Source organism: Lontra canadensis, unplaced genomic scaffold, assembly GCF_010015895.1.
Source record: "Lontra canadensis isolate GAN:19392208 unplaced genomic scaffold, GSC_riverotter_1.0 scaffold73, whole genome shotgun sequence".
NCBI classification, from domain to species: domain Eukaryota; kingdom Metazoa; phylum Chordata; class Mammalia; order Carnivora; family Mustelidae; genus Lontra; species Lontra canadensis.
Window position 1 is genome coordinate 9,738,120 of NW_022631067.1, and position 17,669 is coordinate 9,755,788.

At 40.1% G+C, this 17,669-nt stretch overlaps 1 protein-coding gene across 1 annotated transcript in view; it reads right to left on the reverse strand.

Annotated features, from left to right (window-relative positions):
- ITGBL1 (integrin subunit beta like 1) overlaps positions 1 to 17,669 on the reverse strand; it is a 212,384-nt gene that overhangs the window by 92,978 nt on the left and 101,737 nt on the right. Inside the window, exons 6-7 of the mRNA XM_032881088.1 lie at positions 15,388 to 15,528; positions 5,896 to 6,042 (exon numbers count right to left, since the gene is read on the reverse strand). Coding sequence (XP_032736979.1) covers positions 5,896 to 6,042; positions 15,388 to 15,528 — 288 coding nt within the window. The remainder of the gene's footprint in view (positions 1 to 5,895; positions 6,043 to 15,387; positions 15,529 to 17,669) is intronic.

Here is a 17,669-nt window from a genome sequence, read left to right on the forward strand (position 1 = left end):
CAACTTGCTTAATTCATTAATTAAAATGTACTAATTGATAAAAATGAGGATATAGTTTCTATTTTCTAAAAGCTACAATATTAAGTAATTAGCCTCAATTTATCATTCTTCCTCCACTTCCCACCTTCCCTTGTGGGAGTACACGTTCATGTGTGCTTAAGGACTAAAACATACACAATACCTCTTAGAACAAGTCTGATAAAAGAAAACCAAAGGGCACATAGGACAGGTAACAAAAGCATGCGAGATTGCAGACCAAACAAAAAGATGACTTAGACACAAGGACAAATGATGATCAAAGAAGGCAAATACAGCAAGCCCAAGCCTCTGAATAATAATGCCTACAGAAAAATAATTTGTTTGATGATTATAGAAGTCAATGAAAGGAGTTTGATAAGTGGTAAGCTCATAACAGCAAGAGCAAAATGTATCAAGAAAAGTTGAGTATTGAAATTGTCCCTATTGGTGGGCGAAGGGAGCCCCTGTTATGTCCTGGTAGGAGGGTATATTGGTACACTTCTTCTAGAGAATATGATTTGCTTGGGCGATTTTTTTTAATTGAAAAGCTTTAATATATTGGTAGGCATTTAGAAGTATGTCTAAGAAAGATCTGTGCAAATTTTCTGCTGCAAGAATGTAAATGATAGTATTTAGAACTTGAATAAATTAAGAGGCGATTTAGATGTCTAGCAGAGGAGGACCAATTAAATTTGTTTGTCACAATTATACTATGGAATACTATGCAACAATATCAACCATCTTGCATAAAAATGCTTTTAACAAGGAAATGCAGTCGTTGTGTATTGCTAACAAACTGGCATTGTTTAAAGACAGAGTAAATGATCTAAAACAACAGCTCTGGGGTTGGATGGCCTATAATGAAAGTTTGTATAAAAACTTACACCTCGGGGCGCCTGGGTGGCTCAGTGGGTTAAGCCGCTGCCTTCAGCTCAGGTCATGATCTCAGGGTCCTGGGATCGAGTCCCGCATCGGGCTCTCTGCTCAGCAGGGAGCCTGCTTCCCTCTCTCTCTCTCTCTCTCTCTCTCTCTGCCTGCCTCTCCATCTACTTGTGATCTCTCTCTGTCAAATAAATAAATAAAAAATCTTTAAAAAAAAAAAAAAAAAAACTTACACCTCTGGCACTTATTACGCAAGATGACAAACTATTCAAATTTCCAATTTCTTTTTCTATAAAAAGAAGAAGAATTATACTTCCTACCTCATTGTATTGGGGACCTATTTAAAAAAAAAAGATAACACATTCAATGTTCTTAGCCTTCTACCTGTGGAACAATGTACATAAATGCTGTTGATAGAACCGCATGAATACATCACTTTTAAAATATGTACGTGTGTATTGCTATTGCTAAGATATGCCTATAGTTACAAACCTCAACTGTTTTCTTCCTTCTCCTTTTTTTTTTTAAGATGTTATTTATTTATTTATTTATTTAAAAGAAAGAGCGAAAGAATGGCAGGAGGAGAGGCAGAAGCAGGATGCCACTGAGCAAGGAGCCTCACGTGCAGCTTGACCCCAGGACTCTAGGAGCATGATCTGAGCCAAAGGCAGACTCTTAACCAGCTGAGCCACCCAGGTGCCCCTCTCTTTGGGGTTAAATATGGTTTTTTGTGTGTTTGCTTGTTTATTTGCTCTAACTGCATTCCCTAAATGTTTTACCCGGAAAAGAGTCTGAGTCAGCAGTTCTCCTGCAGTTAACAAACCACCCTAATATTCCAGCTGCTTAAAACAACAAAGGTTTATTTCTCCCTCTTGTTATAGGTCCTTGGTAGGTCAGCAGAGGTTTCTCCAACCATCCTCATTCAGACACCCAAGCTAATGGATCACCACCATCGCAAACCCTGCAAATCCCTGTGCGGGGACAAGAGAGATGGCAAATCTCTCACCGCCTCTTAAGCCTCTGCTCCTAAGTGATGCACATGAATTTGGCTCACATTTTTTGGACAAAGCCAGACACACACTCAGAGAGAGAACCTCAATTAAAAACTTAAAAATTGTATTCTTAAGTCAAAAAGAACTTAAAACTAATGTGTAGTCAATCATAAGCCATTTCAAGTTTTTGAGCGGAACCCTGGCATGAAACTAGAGAAAGCTGTCCCTTCGCTCCAAAGCCCAGGAGGCAGAAACTAGGATGAATACTTGTGGGTCCAAATCAAGTAGACGAGAATCATCTCATTAAATAAAAAGATATTTGTAGGCCATAAGGAATAGAAATCAAGGAGCCACAGGATTAATAGAGTTTAAGAGATTATCTAAATTATCCCCCTGCTTTCAAGACATAATGATCACACTCAGTCATCATCAGTAGAAGGAAGTAATCTAATTTAATTTCCGCTGCACAAATGCCTTTACCTGGCCCCTGAGGTGGACTACACTGAAGAACTTCAGTACATTCTACGCAAAGAATTTTTTTCTTGGCCCCAGCTAGCGAACGGCTGCAGATCTCCGGCTTGAAAACCGATGGGCCTTGTAATTGCTTTCCTCACTCATGTAAGCACAGCTGCAGCTGTCACTCATAAAGGGCAAAACTAATCCTTTATAAGTTTTCATATTGGCCCTTTGCTTTAAAACATCCAATGCCAGTGAGTTTGCAAAGGTAGCTCTGTGAGAAAGAGAGGGTGTCTGACCACTGGTCCAAGCACTGGACTAGCTCCCATAAATCCCCGGTCTTCGTTCTCAGAATTCTAATATTTTGTTATGGTTCCCTGCAAAATCGCTCCACTCATCAATACCTCCATTTCCCTCGAGCAAACTGGAGAAGCTTTTTATTGATCTCTAAAGTACTTTAAAAAGCTTAAATGAATTATAAAAATAATAAAAGTTTTCTAATTCTAAACATAATATTCAACACCTTTTTAACAAAATAAATTTTACGTATGTGCTATTCCTTAAAAATGGTAACTAATACATTAGAGAATCTCTAGAAAGGTAAGAGACAAATATGTGTTTGTCAGAGTTAGCAAAGACTGATAACCACAAAAATTAAAATCCACCATAATTTTCTTACCCTAACACCATATTAAAAAATTTAGGGGCAAATAAAAAACAACTGGTAATAGAGAGTGATTTTCTATGTTTGAGACATACTTTATAGGCTTTTCTTATTTTTCCATCATAAACTTGTTATTTTTAAACAATGAATGAATGCGTAACAGTAATCTGAAGGACAGTGACTTTTAACCTTTGTTCCTTTAAAAGCGTGACAGGTTTACTCAAGCTCTCAAATGATGATATTTTATTAATGCAGGTAAAACAGTAGTTTCCATGTGGGGCTGCTATGAAAAGGGTTCAAGTCAGAAATAAAATTTATGAAATGAAAATTTTCTTTTACCCATATCCTAACCTTCTACTTATAATCAGTAGGGATACATATCAGAATATGGGAACATCACCTATGGTACAAATAATCTTGGGGACTTTGTTTTCTATGTGAAGAAAACTCTAAGTAATCAAAAAGACAAATGACAAATAATGGGAAAGATGTAAGGAAACTGCAACTCTCTTGCATTGCTGGTGGGAATGTAAAATGGTGCCCCCACTTTAAAGACAGTTTAGATATACCTCAAAAAGTTAGAGTTACCCTATGACCCAGCAACTCCACGTATATGTATATACCCAGGGGAAATTAAAACACACACCCACAGAAAAATTTATACATGAATGTTCATAGAACATTATTCATGATGGTCAAGAAGTTTCTAGAAATAATCCAAATGTCTACTAACAGATGAATGGATAAATACATGTGGTATATCCACACAAATGAGTACTATCCACCCATCAAAAGGAATGAAGTACATGGATAAATCTTGACAACAGTATGCTAAGTGAAAAAAAGCCAGAAACAAAAAGATCACATACTTTATTATTCCATTCATATGAAATACCCAGATTAGGGAAATCCATGGGGACAGAAGCATATCAGTGTTTTCTAGGGGTTGATGGGAGAGGAGAAGGGGAGTGATTGGTAAGGCACACAGGATTTCTTTTACTGGTGATGAAAATGCTGTGGGATGAGATAGCGGTGAATGCTGCATAATTTTATAAATATACTAAAAACTACTTAGTGGAGTACTTAAAAAGAGTGAATTCTGTGGTATTTAAATTATATCTCAATAAAAATTTATTTTTCAAAGAGGAAGCTGCAACATAAATTAAATTTCCGATCTAACATTCAGGTAAAAGGAAGTGTTTCTCTTTTTTCCTCTTTCACGAGCAAAATTTGTAGTAATTTCAATTACCAGGTCCTCCAAAGGCATATTTCATATTAACTTTGCCATTTCCATGTGAGAGGTGAAAATGCATTTCTTATTTTGATAAATCAAAAATAATGGAACCAGCTATCCCTTAGACAAATTCTTCTTTCTCTTCCAATTTGTACTTGATCTGGGACCAAGAGCAGACCCGAGGCTATGTCTTGTAGAACAACATAAGCCTACTCAGAGCGGTCTGTTCCCAGGATGCTTTTTCAAAATCTAACAAGGTTCTCAATGCAACGTTAATGAGTTTCAGAAATGTCAGTGGACAATTAAATGGTCTCATTCAGAAAGTTTTGAGCAGATATCCAAACTTTTTCTTTAAAAAAAGTATACTCTTAATCCCCTTGATCTACTTCACTCATCGTCCCCATCACCTGCCCTCTGGCAACCACTAGTTTGTTCCCTTAAGAGTCTGTTCTCTTGTTTGTCTTTTTCTCTTTGTGCATTTGTTTCGTTTCTTAAACTCCACATATAAGCGAAATCATATGGTATTTATCTTCTTTATCTGACTTATTTAACTTAGCACTATACCCTCTAGAGGGATCCATGTTGTTGCAAATGGCAAGAGCTCATTCTTCTTTGTGGCTGAGTAATATTCCATGGTGTAGAGACATCCCATCTTCTCTGTCCATTCATCTACTGATGAATGCTTAGGCTGCTTTTGTATCTTGGCTATAGAAAATAATGTTGCAGTATACACAGGCAGGCATACATCTTTTCAACTTAATGTTTTCATATTCTTTGTGTAAATACGCAGTAATAGAATTACTGGATCATGCAATTCCATTTTTAACGTTTTAGATTTTTTAACTAAATTTCCGTTTTTCACAGTGGTTGTACCAATCTGCATTCCCATCAACAGTACACAAGGGTTACTTTTTTCCACATCCTTGCCTACACTTGTTATTTCTTGTCTTTTTTATTCTAGCCATTCTGCTAGGTGTAAGGTGATATCTCATTGTGGTTTTGATATGCATTTCCCTGGTGACTGACCATCTTTTCATATGTCTGCTGGCCATCTGTATGTTTTCTTTGGAAAAATGTCTATTCGGAAACTCTACCTGTTTTTTAATCAAACTGTAGGGGTTTTTTGGTTTTTGTTGTTGTTGTTGTTGATTTTGGTGTTGAGAGGTATAAGTTCTTTATATATTTTGGTACTAACCCCTTATGGATATAACATTTGTAAATATCTAGTTCCATTCAGTAGGTTGATTTTTTGTTTTGTTTGTTAACTTCACTGTGCAAAACTGGTTTTTTTTTGTTTTTTTTTTTAATGTAGCACTGAACTGACCTGAACTAAATGGAAACTGAACAGACCTCAAAGCTGAACTGATAGTATGAGTAAGAGTGAGTGAGAGAGAGAGTGTGTGTGTATATGCATGCGTGAAATAGAGAGGGAGAATGAGAAAGATTATATTTCTCCATGTACTTTCAATAATGGAAATGGGGTATATTATTATTTCTACAAAGATGAATCTTTCCTTATTGAGTCATCACAGCTAAGTAAGATAGTATGTGATATTATGTGATATTATGTTAAATAAGAAATACATGAACTGAATGCACTGGACTCGTAGGACAGGAGGTGGTGACAAAGCCTGAGAGCCCTCACTTACCCCTTCCAGAGCAAGGCAGAGCAGAGCTTCCTTGGCACTTCCTGATGCTCTCCTCCGCAGACAGTGGGCAGGAACGTGGGTGCTCACACTTCCTCCCATACCAGCCTACCTTGCAGTCACATCTTCCACAATTACACTGCCCGTGACCTTCAGAGTGAGAGTGTAAAAAAATATGAAAAACTAGACAATGAAGTCAGAATTAGTTTTCATTTCAACAGTATCACAAATGAGCCAGGATCTCAACACCATATGAAACCCTAAAGCCAAGGCATCTTTTTCTCAAGTTCTTAAATACCTGATTTACATTGATTGATCATGAGGGGTAAAGAAAAGCAACTGCTCCTGGTAAGATAAATGGGTCTGTAGGACTATACACGTGAATCCATCAAAATCCAGGTGCATGTGATTGTATTGGTCTGCTGGGGCCTAAATGGAGTATTTGATGGATTTGGTAATTAATTCATGTGGAGAAGAGCCATAGGAAACTGAAAACAATTTGCTGTTGAGACATGTCTTATCTTGTGGAGTCCCCCACACTTTTCATTACCTTTTTTCTACATACTACATGCTTAACCTGGAGATTCTTAGCCTAAAACCAATAACCTCTGTGGCGTTCACATTTCCTGAGGAGCAGTGTAGTATACCCAAAAGAAGAAAGATACTAAATTTCTTTACACATGGTCACAGAGCCTGAAACAAATTGTGATGAGTAGTGGTATGGGTTAGCAAAAAATGGCCTATGTTATCAATCCAATAAGTGGGTCCAAATCCTGGTCCTGCTGTATACAGAGCATAGCTGGTCAAATGTCAACATCTCTGAGTTTCTTCATTTTTGAATAAGATAATAATACATTGTCCATATTTATCAGGAAGTACATAATATATCTTAAAATGCTACATAAAAGTGAGCTACTGTTATTTTTATTCAATACCACATATGTAAACAAGTAGGGATAGAAAGAAAAGCAAGAAAGCTGAGCTTTTCTTAATTCCTAATCAACATTTAGATACTCATTATTACAGATGCAGAACACTGTGGATTTCCATAACTGCTGCAAAGATGCATGACATTTTTTAATCTTAAGTAGTCTCCATGCCAAATGTGGATCCCAATGCAGGACCCAAACTCACGATTCTGAGATCCTGAGCTGAGGTCAAGAGTTGGATGTTCAACCGACTAAGCCAACCAGGTGCCCCCAAAAATGCATGAAAAATTTTAAAGGAAGTGGAATTATATTTTCTTGAAGTAAACTGAGTGTGATATTAATGGATGAAAATCTTGGTATTTCGTCTTTGGCATCTGATATTAATATAAATCATACAATATGGAAACTGCTCTTCAGTACAGTTTCAAGTACAGTTTTCAAGTACAATTCAGCTGTTTATAGAAGCCAATGGCTCTGGCGTTCTTGGAGACAAGAGGTCTCTTTCCTAGGTCAGCTAGATCTACAAGGATACTGGACAAAGTACAGAATATGCTCTCATTGGTTAGAGACTAGTTGATAACAAGAACAGTGAAAAACAGTTATATTGAAAGGGAGGAAGAAAGCTTCATTTTTAAAAGCTGAAAATAGCTGTGAACGTCAGAAGAAAATATTCAGTACGCAAGGATGTCAAGCAGTCCCTGACTACCCAGGACACCACCACCACACACCCAGTGTGCGGTCCTGGTCCCCAGGCATGGAATGAAGCAGGAGCCTGTGCGCAGAGAGAGAACAGTGACCGAGGGGAGAAAGTTCTCCACTTCTGTGGATGGAAAACAGGCTTCAGAGCAGCCATTAGTTTCTATCTCAGGTTCATTCCCATGTCAACATTTCAAACACAACTCGTGGTGGAATGAAATGAATTCATGAAGACTGTCAGAAGTTATGAAGAAGAGATTTTTAGAGTTAAGATCCTGTCCCATTAATAACAAAAGAAGTCAGAGGATACACGGACACATTTTGGGGTGGGTGGGGAATGTAGCTGCTCTAGACCTAAAAGGAGAAACCTCTGAAACTCTCTCACCATTATGCTCCATATTCACTCGATGTTTTCTATAATACTGTTTTCCTCACTCGGTTTTTAATCTCTACACTTTCCTCCCTAAAGTTGTGCCTTTTTTCTAACCCTTTCTTAAGTTATGTCTTTTCTAACCCTTCACTATTTCTGTGCTCTGATAGTCACTGGGTAAAGGCAGCCTATGCACTCCTACATCTCTATTTCCTGTACATTTAGTGCAGCATCAAGAACGCTCTCAAGAATGAGACCTATAAGCTGGTGCATCACCTCCAGGCCTCGCCAGCTCCAAGCACAGCTGGGCAGAACACATACAATGTGTCCCTCACTTTTGCCACATATGTGATGAGCCCCAACCTCCTGTGCCTTCCGCCTCAGTCTCAGCCTTCACCCATCAAAGTCCCCTTGATAATCCCACTGAGTCCATTGCTTAGGCACAGGAATAAATTGATAAGACCATGTCACTGCTATGATGGGCTGCAGAATGAAAGCTTTTGCCTCTAAATAGGAAACTGTCACAGCAGGAGAACATTATTTAGTTCAGGATGACCACGGGTCCTCCTCAAATCACCTGCTTAGGAGTCTCCTCTACACTCTGCCATCTGAAGTCAACATCAATTGAACAAGTTTGGGCTGAAGAAAGAAGGGTTATTAAATTATGAGTGACCTAAGTCAATCATCTATAATGAATGAAATTCCTGAGAGTCAGCAAATGCATGGCAACCACTTTAAATGATAGTAGGGATAAAGAATGTTTCTTAAAGGGTTTCATTGTTTTGGGAAAGTAGAAATACCTAAATCAAATGTCTCAATGAGGATCACAGAGAAGCAAATGTGAAAGTAATAAAGAAAGTTTCAGGGTGCCTGGGTGGCTCAGTGGGTTAAGCCTCTGCCTTCAGTTCACGTCATGATCTTAGGGTCCTGGGATCAAGCCCTCTTTGCTCAGCAGGGAGCCTGCTTCCCCCTCTCTCTGCCTGCCTCTCCGCCTACTTATGCTCTCTCTCTGTCAAATAAATAAATAAAATCTTAAAAAAAAAAAGAAAGTAATAAAGAAAGTTTAAATAATTCTAGCCTAATAGGAAGAAAAAAAGTAGTATTGACAGCAGTACTGCTGATCTAAATGTTTATTAGAGATTAGGTTAAAACATAAACATAACTTTTACTTTCTTGGTAATGAAAATTATATCCTCCATCTTTCAATAACTCTAATTCATGTGCAGTTCAAGTATTTTTAGAACACTTTAGGATCTCACTTTAAATGAAACTGTACCTTTTCTATAAAATCCTTTATGACATTTCATCAGTGGAGTTAGGAAATAACTTAAAAATGCATGGTATTGATATCAGATTCTGAAGCTGGTATTAAGGCTTTCGGAGAAGACAGGAAATCATAAAATGAAATTGCAATTTCTCTCCTGGAATTACTAGTTTCTCAATTTCAGTATAGAAGTTATGCCAAAAAGGGAAAAAGAGGATCATTTTATAGGAATAAAATGAAGAAGATGAAAATGCTTGATGTTGATGTATAAAAAAGAGTTTAGAAATGATAAGATCTGTTTAGCATGAAAATCCTTTTGACTGCCATAATATACTACAGTAAGTCTTTTCCAAACAAACAGTGAAAGATGCATGAAGGAAGAAATTAGGAGTTCTGTATCTTCAGTCTAAATACATCACTAGTTTACCTTTCTGGTCCTCATCTCATTTTATCTTTAAAATGATAGAATTATAAAAAGTGAATTTTACCACACTGAAATTTCATACTTCCACACTAGTTTGCCAAGTAGATACATAGACAGGTAAACAGACAGACAGACAGATAGATAGATATGGCCTCCAGGTGTTAATTCCATTGCTTCTAACAAGTATTCCTTTAACCTCTGTAGGCAGAGGATCAACAAATACAGAATGTGGTTATCCCTGATAGCAAACATATAAAGAATGCACATTAGAGAATAGCTTTCAGAAGACCTATGACCTGCATTAAACACACACACACACACACACACACACACACACACATATACACAGAAGAACAACACGGTGCCCAGGTGATGGGATCACAGCCCAATCAGTACCACATGGGCAGGCAGCTGGCACCATGGCTGTGGTGGTGCTGGGCATGTAGGAGCTTTAAAGGCTCTCAGATCATTACAGGAGAGGGTGATGATACCAAAACCTCTTTTTTCTCTGTAATCATTGTGCTCTTTGGAGCAAAGTCATCTCAGAAATATCAATCCGGGACCAACGTAGTTGCATCCATTCCAGATAAATGTTCTTCTGCTGTAGAAGATATTTCTTTCTTTTAAAATGATCGAAACTTCTTGTGAACTGGGATCTGACTTCTACGATCAGCTTCTTACAAAGTAAGATGATGACCATTAATAGGAAAAGTTTGGGGGAATAAATTAGATCTAACTAGTACTTGTTATTTAAGCAAACAAATCCATTTGGTTTATTTGCTGATTTTTCTTTCAAGACACTGCAACCTGAATGTACTCAATCATGTCCTTCAGTTTCTTTCCACGATGCTTTGGTAATCCACCATGATAAGTTCACCCACACAATGTGGTCCTGTCAAATGATTCCATTTTCCAAATTAATGGAACGCTAAGCCAGGGCGTGATAGGCAGGCCAAGTTGAAAAATTGAGTTTAAGGTCACACTGCAGCATATTTTAGCAGTTACGGGATTTGGGGGAGTAGACCAGAATGTCAACAGCCATCGGGAATAAAAGTTATTTTGGCACCAGTAAGTCAACCCAGTGCAGCAGCTCACAGAACAGCAGTAACAAACAGAGCCGCTGGTACACTTCGGGATGGCCGGCCAAGCCCTGGTTACACTCAAATTCTGTTAATAGTAAAGTCTCTGAGGTGTTGCGTATGTACGTGTATCTGGGTGTGCACATGAATTATATCTGTGTATAGATGAAGTGGTGCGCACACGCACACACACACACACACACACACACACACACACAATGTGGATGATGAACAACAAATAGGAATGAAAGAAGAAATAAATAAAACTGATTTATTTGGGACCAGGGAGCAGGTTTTAAAATAGTTGTGTCTGGTGTATCCACGATGTAAAATATTTACATTTTAGCGCATTATTAATTAGATGAATGGCCTCGGTGGGAATGAATGAAAACAAGGAGAACATCAATTAAAAGTGCAAAGTCAACCAACCCACCGGGAGATTTCCCTGGGACTCAAATAAGACAAACACCTCAGGATGGCAAGAATGGGAGTGCAAAATAAAGCTGTGTTTCACCTGAGCCTTCTTATATCCCAGCCTTGGGTAAGTCACTGGAGAACATTGATGTCATTGGGTTACTCCTGTCTCCTACTACAGAGGCACTAAGAGCCTTGACAGTCAGCTGCATGGCACACTTCCCGGGGTACAGCTCCAAGGGCCAATGAGGAAAATTGTGGAGACTAATAGTTTACTGAACAGAACGTCCAGAATTCAACAGATTTGCTGAGAATGAAGATATCCCAGAGATGGGTGCCTGCCTCAGATCATAAGGATGTTCAGAGAGGCTTTGTTTTATAAGAATTGGGAGCTTCCGGAGGACAGTTCTTCCTTACCAAAATAAAATAAAATTGAAGAAGTTTGTTTGCATCACTTGAAGATTAAATTACATGAGTCCTTGGGCTCTGTATGTGTTTCTAGATGACACTTAATGGCTGCATGAACCCTGTCAAGTTACTTAATTTTTCTGAACCTATTTCCTCTCCTGTTAAAATGCAGGTAATAATGTCTCCCCCTCCAAGTGAGGGTGAACATAAAAGGGAACAAGGGGGGGTGCGCCTGGGTGGCTCAGTGGGTTGAAGCCTCTGCCTTCGGCTCAGGTATGATCCCAGGGTCCTGGGATCGAGCCCCACATCGGGCTTTCTGATCAGAGGGAAGCCTGCTTCCTCCTCTCTCTGCCTGCCTCTCTGCCTACTTGTGATCTCTGTCAAATAAATAAATAAAATCTTTTTTTAAAGGGGGGGGGGCAAGGGGCATGAAATGGGCTAAAAGAGTGGGGTCTCTGTTAAAGTGAGTTTCTTCTTCCCTAAGTTCCTCCTTTTAAGTGTGGGAGGCAGGCTATGGAGCACTGGCCGCGCTCAGTTCACCTCAACACAGAAATGTTAAGATCACACTTCCAGACTGATGTCTTGTCCAAACCACAGCCTCTTGCCTCATCCCTTCTTGCCACCACGATGGGTGGCAAGATATACCCCCTCCAGCACCGAGACCACAAGTAAAGGGTTAAGCATTCTTCCCTAACCTCCTCCCACGATAAACCTGACCTACACAGCCACAACCACTTTCCCCGCAATCTCCTAGGATAGGGAGGAATGGAAAATGTGAGAAAGAGGACACTGGAGAGAAGGAAGAAGGGAAGGAAGAGATGAAGTGGAGAATTTTATTTCCAAGGAGGCCTCCTGAGAACCTTCACCTGCCCAACCTAGAGTGGTAACTCTGAGCCCAGATGACACTCAGGAGGAATTGTGAGCTTACAGTAAAAGGACTGACGTGTCAAAGTGTCACTGCCCGTCTTCACCCCACGACCCCTGTCCCTCACCATGAGACAGAACAGCACGTGTGACCCTGAGTGGTCCCTATTATGTAGCTATTCTGAATTTTTCAACCCCACTCCCAAATCAAGATCTTGGGTTTATCAAGGAAAAACACACCCTATGTAAAACAAACAAGCAACAAAAAACAAAACAATAACAAAAACCAAAACCAGTAACATCTTATCAGAAAGTCACAAACATAATTTTTTATATAGCCTGATTATCTCCTTCATTCCCCCATTCACAATTATATGAAGTCATGTTTTCTCTCACTGACAATCTTAAAATAACATTTTTAAATGACATTTCCTGAACCTTAATATACTTTTAATGACCCACTCTAGGGCTCTAACTTCTCATGTTTAACCCTGACCCTTCAGACTCACATATTCAATGGGCCGAAAAACAAAAAACAAAACAAAAAAACCCAGCTTGGGTCGCCCTTGGTCCTTTAGGCTCAATATCTAGAAATAAGTTTGCCAATTTCCTTCTATATTCCCCAGTTCCATAAACGGCCCCCAGACAACCAGACTGGAAACCTGTGAGTGTAGCATGTTGCTGCCTAAAACCATCACTAGCTCCCCACTGCCTCTGGGATAGAGTCTGGTTCTGCAGCAGGGTAAAAAGACCTCTAGTTCTGTTTCTCACCCGCTTTAACTTTTGTCTCTGGTGCATTCTGGTGATAACTAAACTGATTTCTAGTCCCCAGCACAGATCACACACTTCTACTCTGTGTGTGCACAGATCACACACTTCTACGTCCTAGGACGTTTCTCTCAACTCTTTTTACCTGGGAGCCTACCTTTCAGGCAGGGTAGGGGCAGGCACGTGTATGGTGATCCAAAAAAATCAGCAATGCAGGAACCTAAGTCACCACCTCTGTGAAGAGCCTCATCTCCTGAGGAAAATGCCAAAGGAGCCCACGCCCAGCATTCTCTACACTGCTTACTTATAACGTCTGTTCGTTGCCTCTCCAGTCCCGATGGGATGTAAACTCCGTGAGAGGAGGGATGTGATCTGTGGTGTTCGCTGCTATGTCCCCAGATCAATGAATGGCCAGAGAAGCAACAAATCCATGACTCTGCGAATCTCCCATTCCACATTGTATTAAAATTTCATGTTAATGTGGCAGTTTTGTCATTGTTGTTTTGCTTTGGTTTTGACGGGTTTATTTTGTTGTTGTTTGCTTTGTCCTTTTTGCTATCCAGTAAGTTTTTTGAGGGTAGAACCCATGAATTCTTTTGTATTTTTAGACCCTAATATCTTACATGGTGCCTCTAGCATAGATGGCTCCTGATGTTTGTCCTAGTAAAGTGAAGTCTAAACAAACATTTTTTCGGTTAAGAAAGAACCTTCCACTTCTTTGGATTCATAGACCTCGTTAACATTGTGATTCTGTCTCTTGGCTGTGAGGCCCTCACGGGTTATGGAACTTCCCTGAGCCTCACTAATCCCGTGTGTAGATCGAGAAGAAATAGATTCCCTTCCTCGTAGACCTTGACCAAAAAACAAATGCCACAATCTGGAAAATGCTTAGACAGTATCTGGCACAGAGAGTCACCCAAGAGTTGGCAGTGGTCTCATTTCCATTGTGGCGATAATGAAGACCCCTCCTACATAATGAACAACAGAAAAATCTGGAAAGAGCATCCCCTCAAGAGTAGGGTGCTCACAAAATGTTTAGGAAGTTCTCCCGAGCATGCGGGATAATCAGGAGAGGGAAGCTCTTCTCCAGTGGGAAGTTTCAGCAGCAGTCTCTCCCCTCTCCCCTTATGCTCCTGCCACTGCATAATCCTGATTAAATAGGGCGGCTCTTTCATCTCCCTCTGCTGGCTAACCTTCAGGGGACGGTGGAGTTTCCTATCTACTTACATACTACCCATCAAGCAGTCCAGCTTAAAAAAGATGGATATGCGTAGCTCCCTGTCTCCTGGGTGGTCAAATATAATGGGGCTGAAAAGCTGCAACTCCAGTTTTTGCTCAACGATGCTTTTTTAGAGAAATCTGACTGCCTTCTTTTTCCCTCTGAGCCCTGAGCAGCCCTGGCAGGGTGTGTTTTTCCTTCGCACTTAGAACTGCAAGTTCCCTCAAGCCTAAGATCCATCCTGTTTCTCTCCTTCGCTGCTGGAACCCACAGCCCCAACGCCATCCAGACCCTGGCGAACAGTATCTGCTCATAAATGTTTATGGAAAAAAATGTTTGAATCCACTTATTGGTATTTAATCCTACACTATTCTACAGAATAATCTTGGGATATAAACTATGCCAAGGAATTAGGGCATGAAAATATCCACGAGAACTGTGTTACGCCAAGTTGTGTAATACATGAGCGTAGCTGTTCTCAGGGTCCCCACCCCGGATACTGTCATCTGTCCTCGGTCTGCTGGTTTTGTGCGCTCAGAGCCGAGCAACAGATATCTGGAAGAGGGGGTTCTCCTTGGTGAGGAGTTAGACTAGTTTTAAGAAAATTGAGGCCCTTTCATCTCTGGTCTTTGCTGATGTGTAAATTCTCCAAAGGTTTTCCAAGGTACTCACAGGAGCACTGTGACTATCAAACTCTTTCCAATGCACAGATTCATTCATTCATTCATTCATTCATTTATTCTTTCATTCTGAGAGAGAGAGTGGGTGTGTGAGCATGAGAGGAGGGGCAGAGGGAGAAGAAGAAAGAGATTCCCAAGCAGGCTCCATACCCAGTTTCAGAACCCGAGGTGGGGCTCGATCTCATGACCCTAAGACCAGAATCTGAGCTGAAACCAAGAGATGGATGTTTAACCTACTGAGCCAAACAGGGACCCCACAGACACAGATATTTTACAGTTTCTGTGAGAATCAGTATGAAGCTTAAAAATAGGAAAATGAGTATTATATATATACACTTTTTTTTTTTAACTTTAAAACAGGAATGAGAAGAGCAACATACCTGAACAGAAGTCATCGGAGTATCTGTCATAGACAGCCCTACAGTCCCTCTCATCACACTCACAGGTGTCCCCATGAATATCTCCCCAGTCTCCAGTTGGGTCAACATCGTGGCAAGAACACTCGCCACACACACAAGTCCCTAGATGGGGGAAAAATGTATATGATTTTAGTGAAGAAAAATCAGGAAAGAAAGCATCTGACATAATTGTTTTTTAAAATCTTTTGCTAACTGCATATTTGGAAAATACATATATTGGAGGAAAATAAAGTTCTACCAAGGAAAAACACTATCTAAAGCAGACAGGAGAGATTCTTTAATAAACAGAAGTTAGTATCTGTGTCTATAATTGTGTGGAGTTGTGGGATGTGTCGTTAGCACGGTACTGGTTTCTCTCTAAAATAAAATCAGAACAGTGAACATGAGTTAGAGTCCTTGCCCTCAAGAAACTTACCATCTATTTGACAAAAAGAAAGCTAACAAGAGACTGTAGGGTCATGCACCAAAATGTAAAAGGTGGTTCTATCTGAATGTTTCAGATGTATTTTAAAATATCCATGTCTTTATTTTAAAAAATGAATACATGTGGCTTTCCAAATAGTGTAATATTTGTGGGAGCGGGGGTGAGGATAGGTGTGTGCCTAAGTGGGTCCAGCGTGAAATGGAATAAGCCATTTGGGGCAATGCAGGACTTGCATTCTATCCCCGATGAGCTGTGTCTGCCACAGAGGTTTTTTGGCCTTGGAGATGGGCTAACAAGGAAGATGAGGTAAGTTTGTACAGGATTGGTGTCTCTTTCCTGGCCTGGAAGCAACGATGGCGAAGAGTGCTAGGGGAGACACGGCTGGTACCTTCCGGAGAAAGAAAGGACGCATGGCAGTGATTCCCCGACTCACTCTCAGGAACCCCTGAGTTTCACTGAGAACCAGCCTCGTCCAGGCATGCTGTTCTCCTTTCTGTCCTCGGCGGATCTCCAGACCGGACAGCTCCGGGGAAAGGGGAGGCAGGAGGTGAGACTGAAGAGAGGGGGTGCGTCGTGTGTGTTTCTGAAGGACCTCTCTCTCAGAGCCCACCTGCTGCCCCACCCAACCATTTCCACTTTTCTCCTGGCTCCTTACAACACCTAGCTGCTTGCTTCCCACGGCAACGCTGCAGAAGCTGCAGATGCTAAAATCACAATGTGGACCACGGACCCTACTGTTCTAATAAAAAGGACTCGGGCAGCAACACGTCCTTACAGAGTAAAGGAAAACATAACATGAATGCGTATGCTCTAGTCAGACCGATTCTGCATATAACAAGAGAACTCTTCTTTCTGATTTTTGTTCTAAGTTCAGGCCTTTTGCTTTCCTATCCCTGCGTACAGAAATGTGGCCCATTTCACTCTTCCATGTCAATGTTTTATGCCAAGTTTTCAAAACATAGAATTGGTTTTCCATGGAAAAATCAAGAAAAAATATCAAGAAGCATCACTCATTTATAGAAATGAAAAAATAGAGTTTTCCAACTTTCTAGATTTTCATGCTTTTTAGATGGAAAAATGGTCACTTATTTATGTCATCAGGTAGGCAAGGAGCAGTCCCACATGGCCCTCTTCTACTGACCAGTACAGCTAATAAGGAAAAAAATGAAGAGTATTTTCAAGGGTTTTAAAAAGTGTTGAAAACTGATTTGATATCAATAGTTAATCAATGAATATCAACAGGTTAAATTACACTGTAGCAATCCTAATATATTCTTAAAGTTCATGTCAGAGGTCAGCCTCAATTTTCCACGGCCGCCTGACACGTACTTTCTATATCTCTTCAATACCATTTTATTCCTGCAGATAAAAGTAAAGCGATTGCAAATCAATTCTGAATGACAACCAAGCCTTCGGTTTACTCACTATCAAGACAAGAGAGTTTCTTGAATGCTCTCTAGATAATCAGAATGTTCGTGCTGTAGACAGTTCTGTTAGTCAAGAGATGTTTAACGGAAGTGTCTATGAGAATTGTCTTTTAGCTGTCCTGTGCTATTGCTGGGTGGCCGCCTAAGAAATTACTGTCCCTACGTTAACTATTGGTTCAGTGAAGCTTGAAGAACTGTAGCAAGTTTCTTATCCTTCTGCTCTTTTACTCCATAAAAAATGACAGAGAGAAGCTCTTCAGTATAGTAAATGTGGACTTACATCAAAGTCAAACACCATAAAAGACAACTTCCCCCCCATACCAAAGGAAATCCAGAGAAGAGGAGTATTAACAATTCAGAGCTTTGCCCACCACCCCCTCACCCCTGCGGTC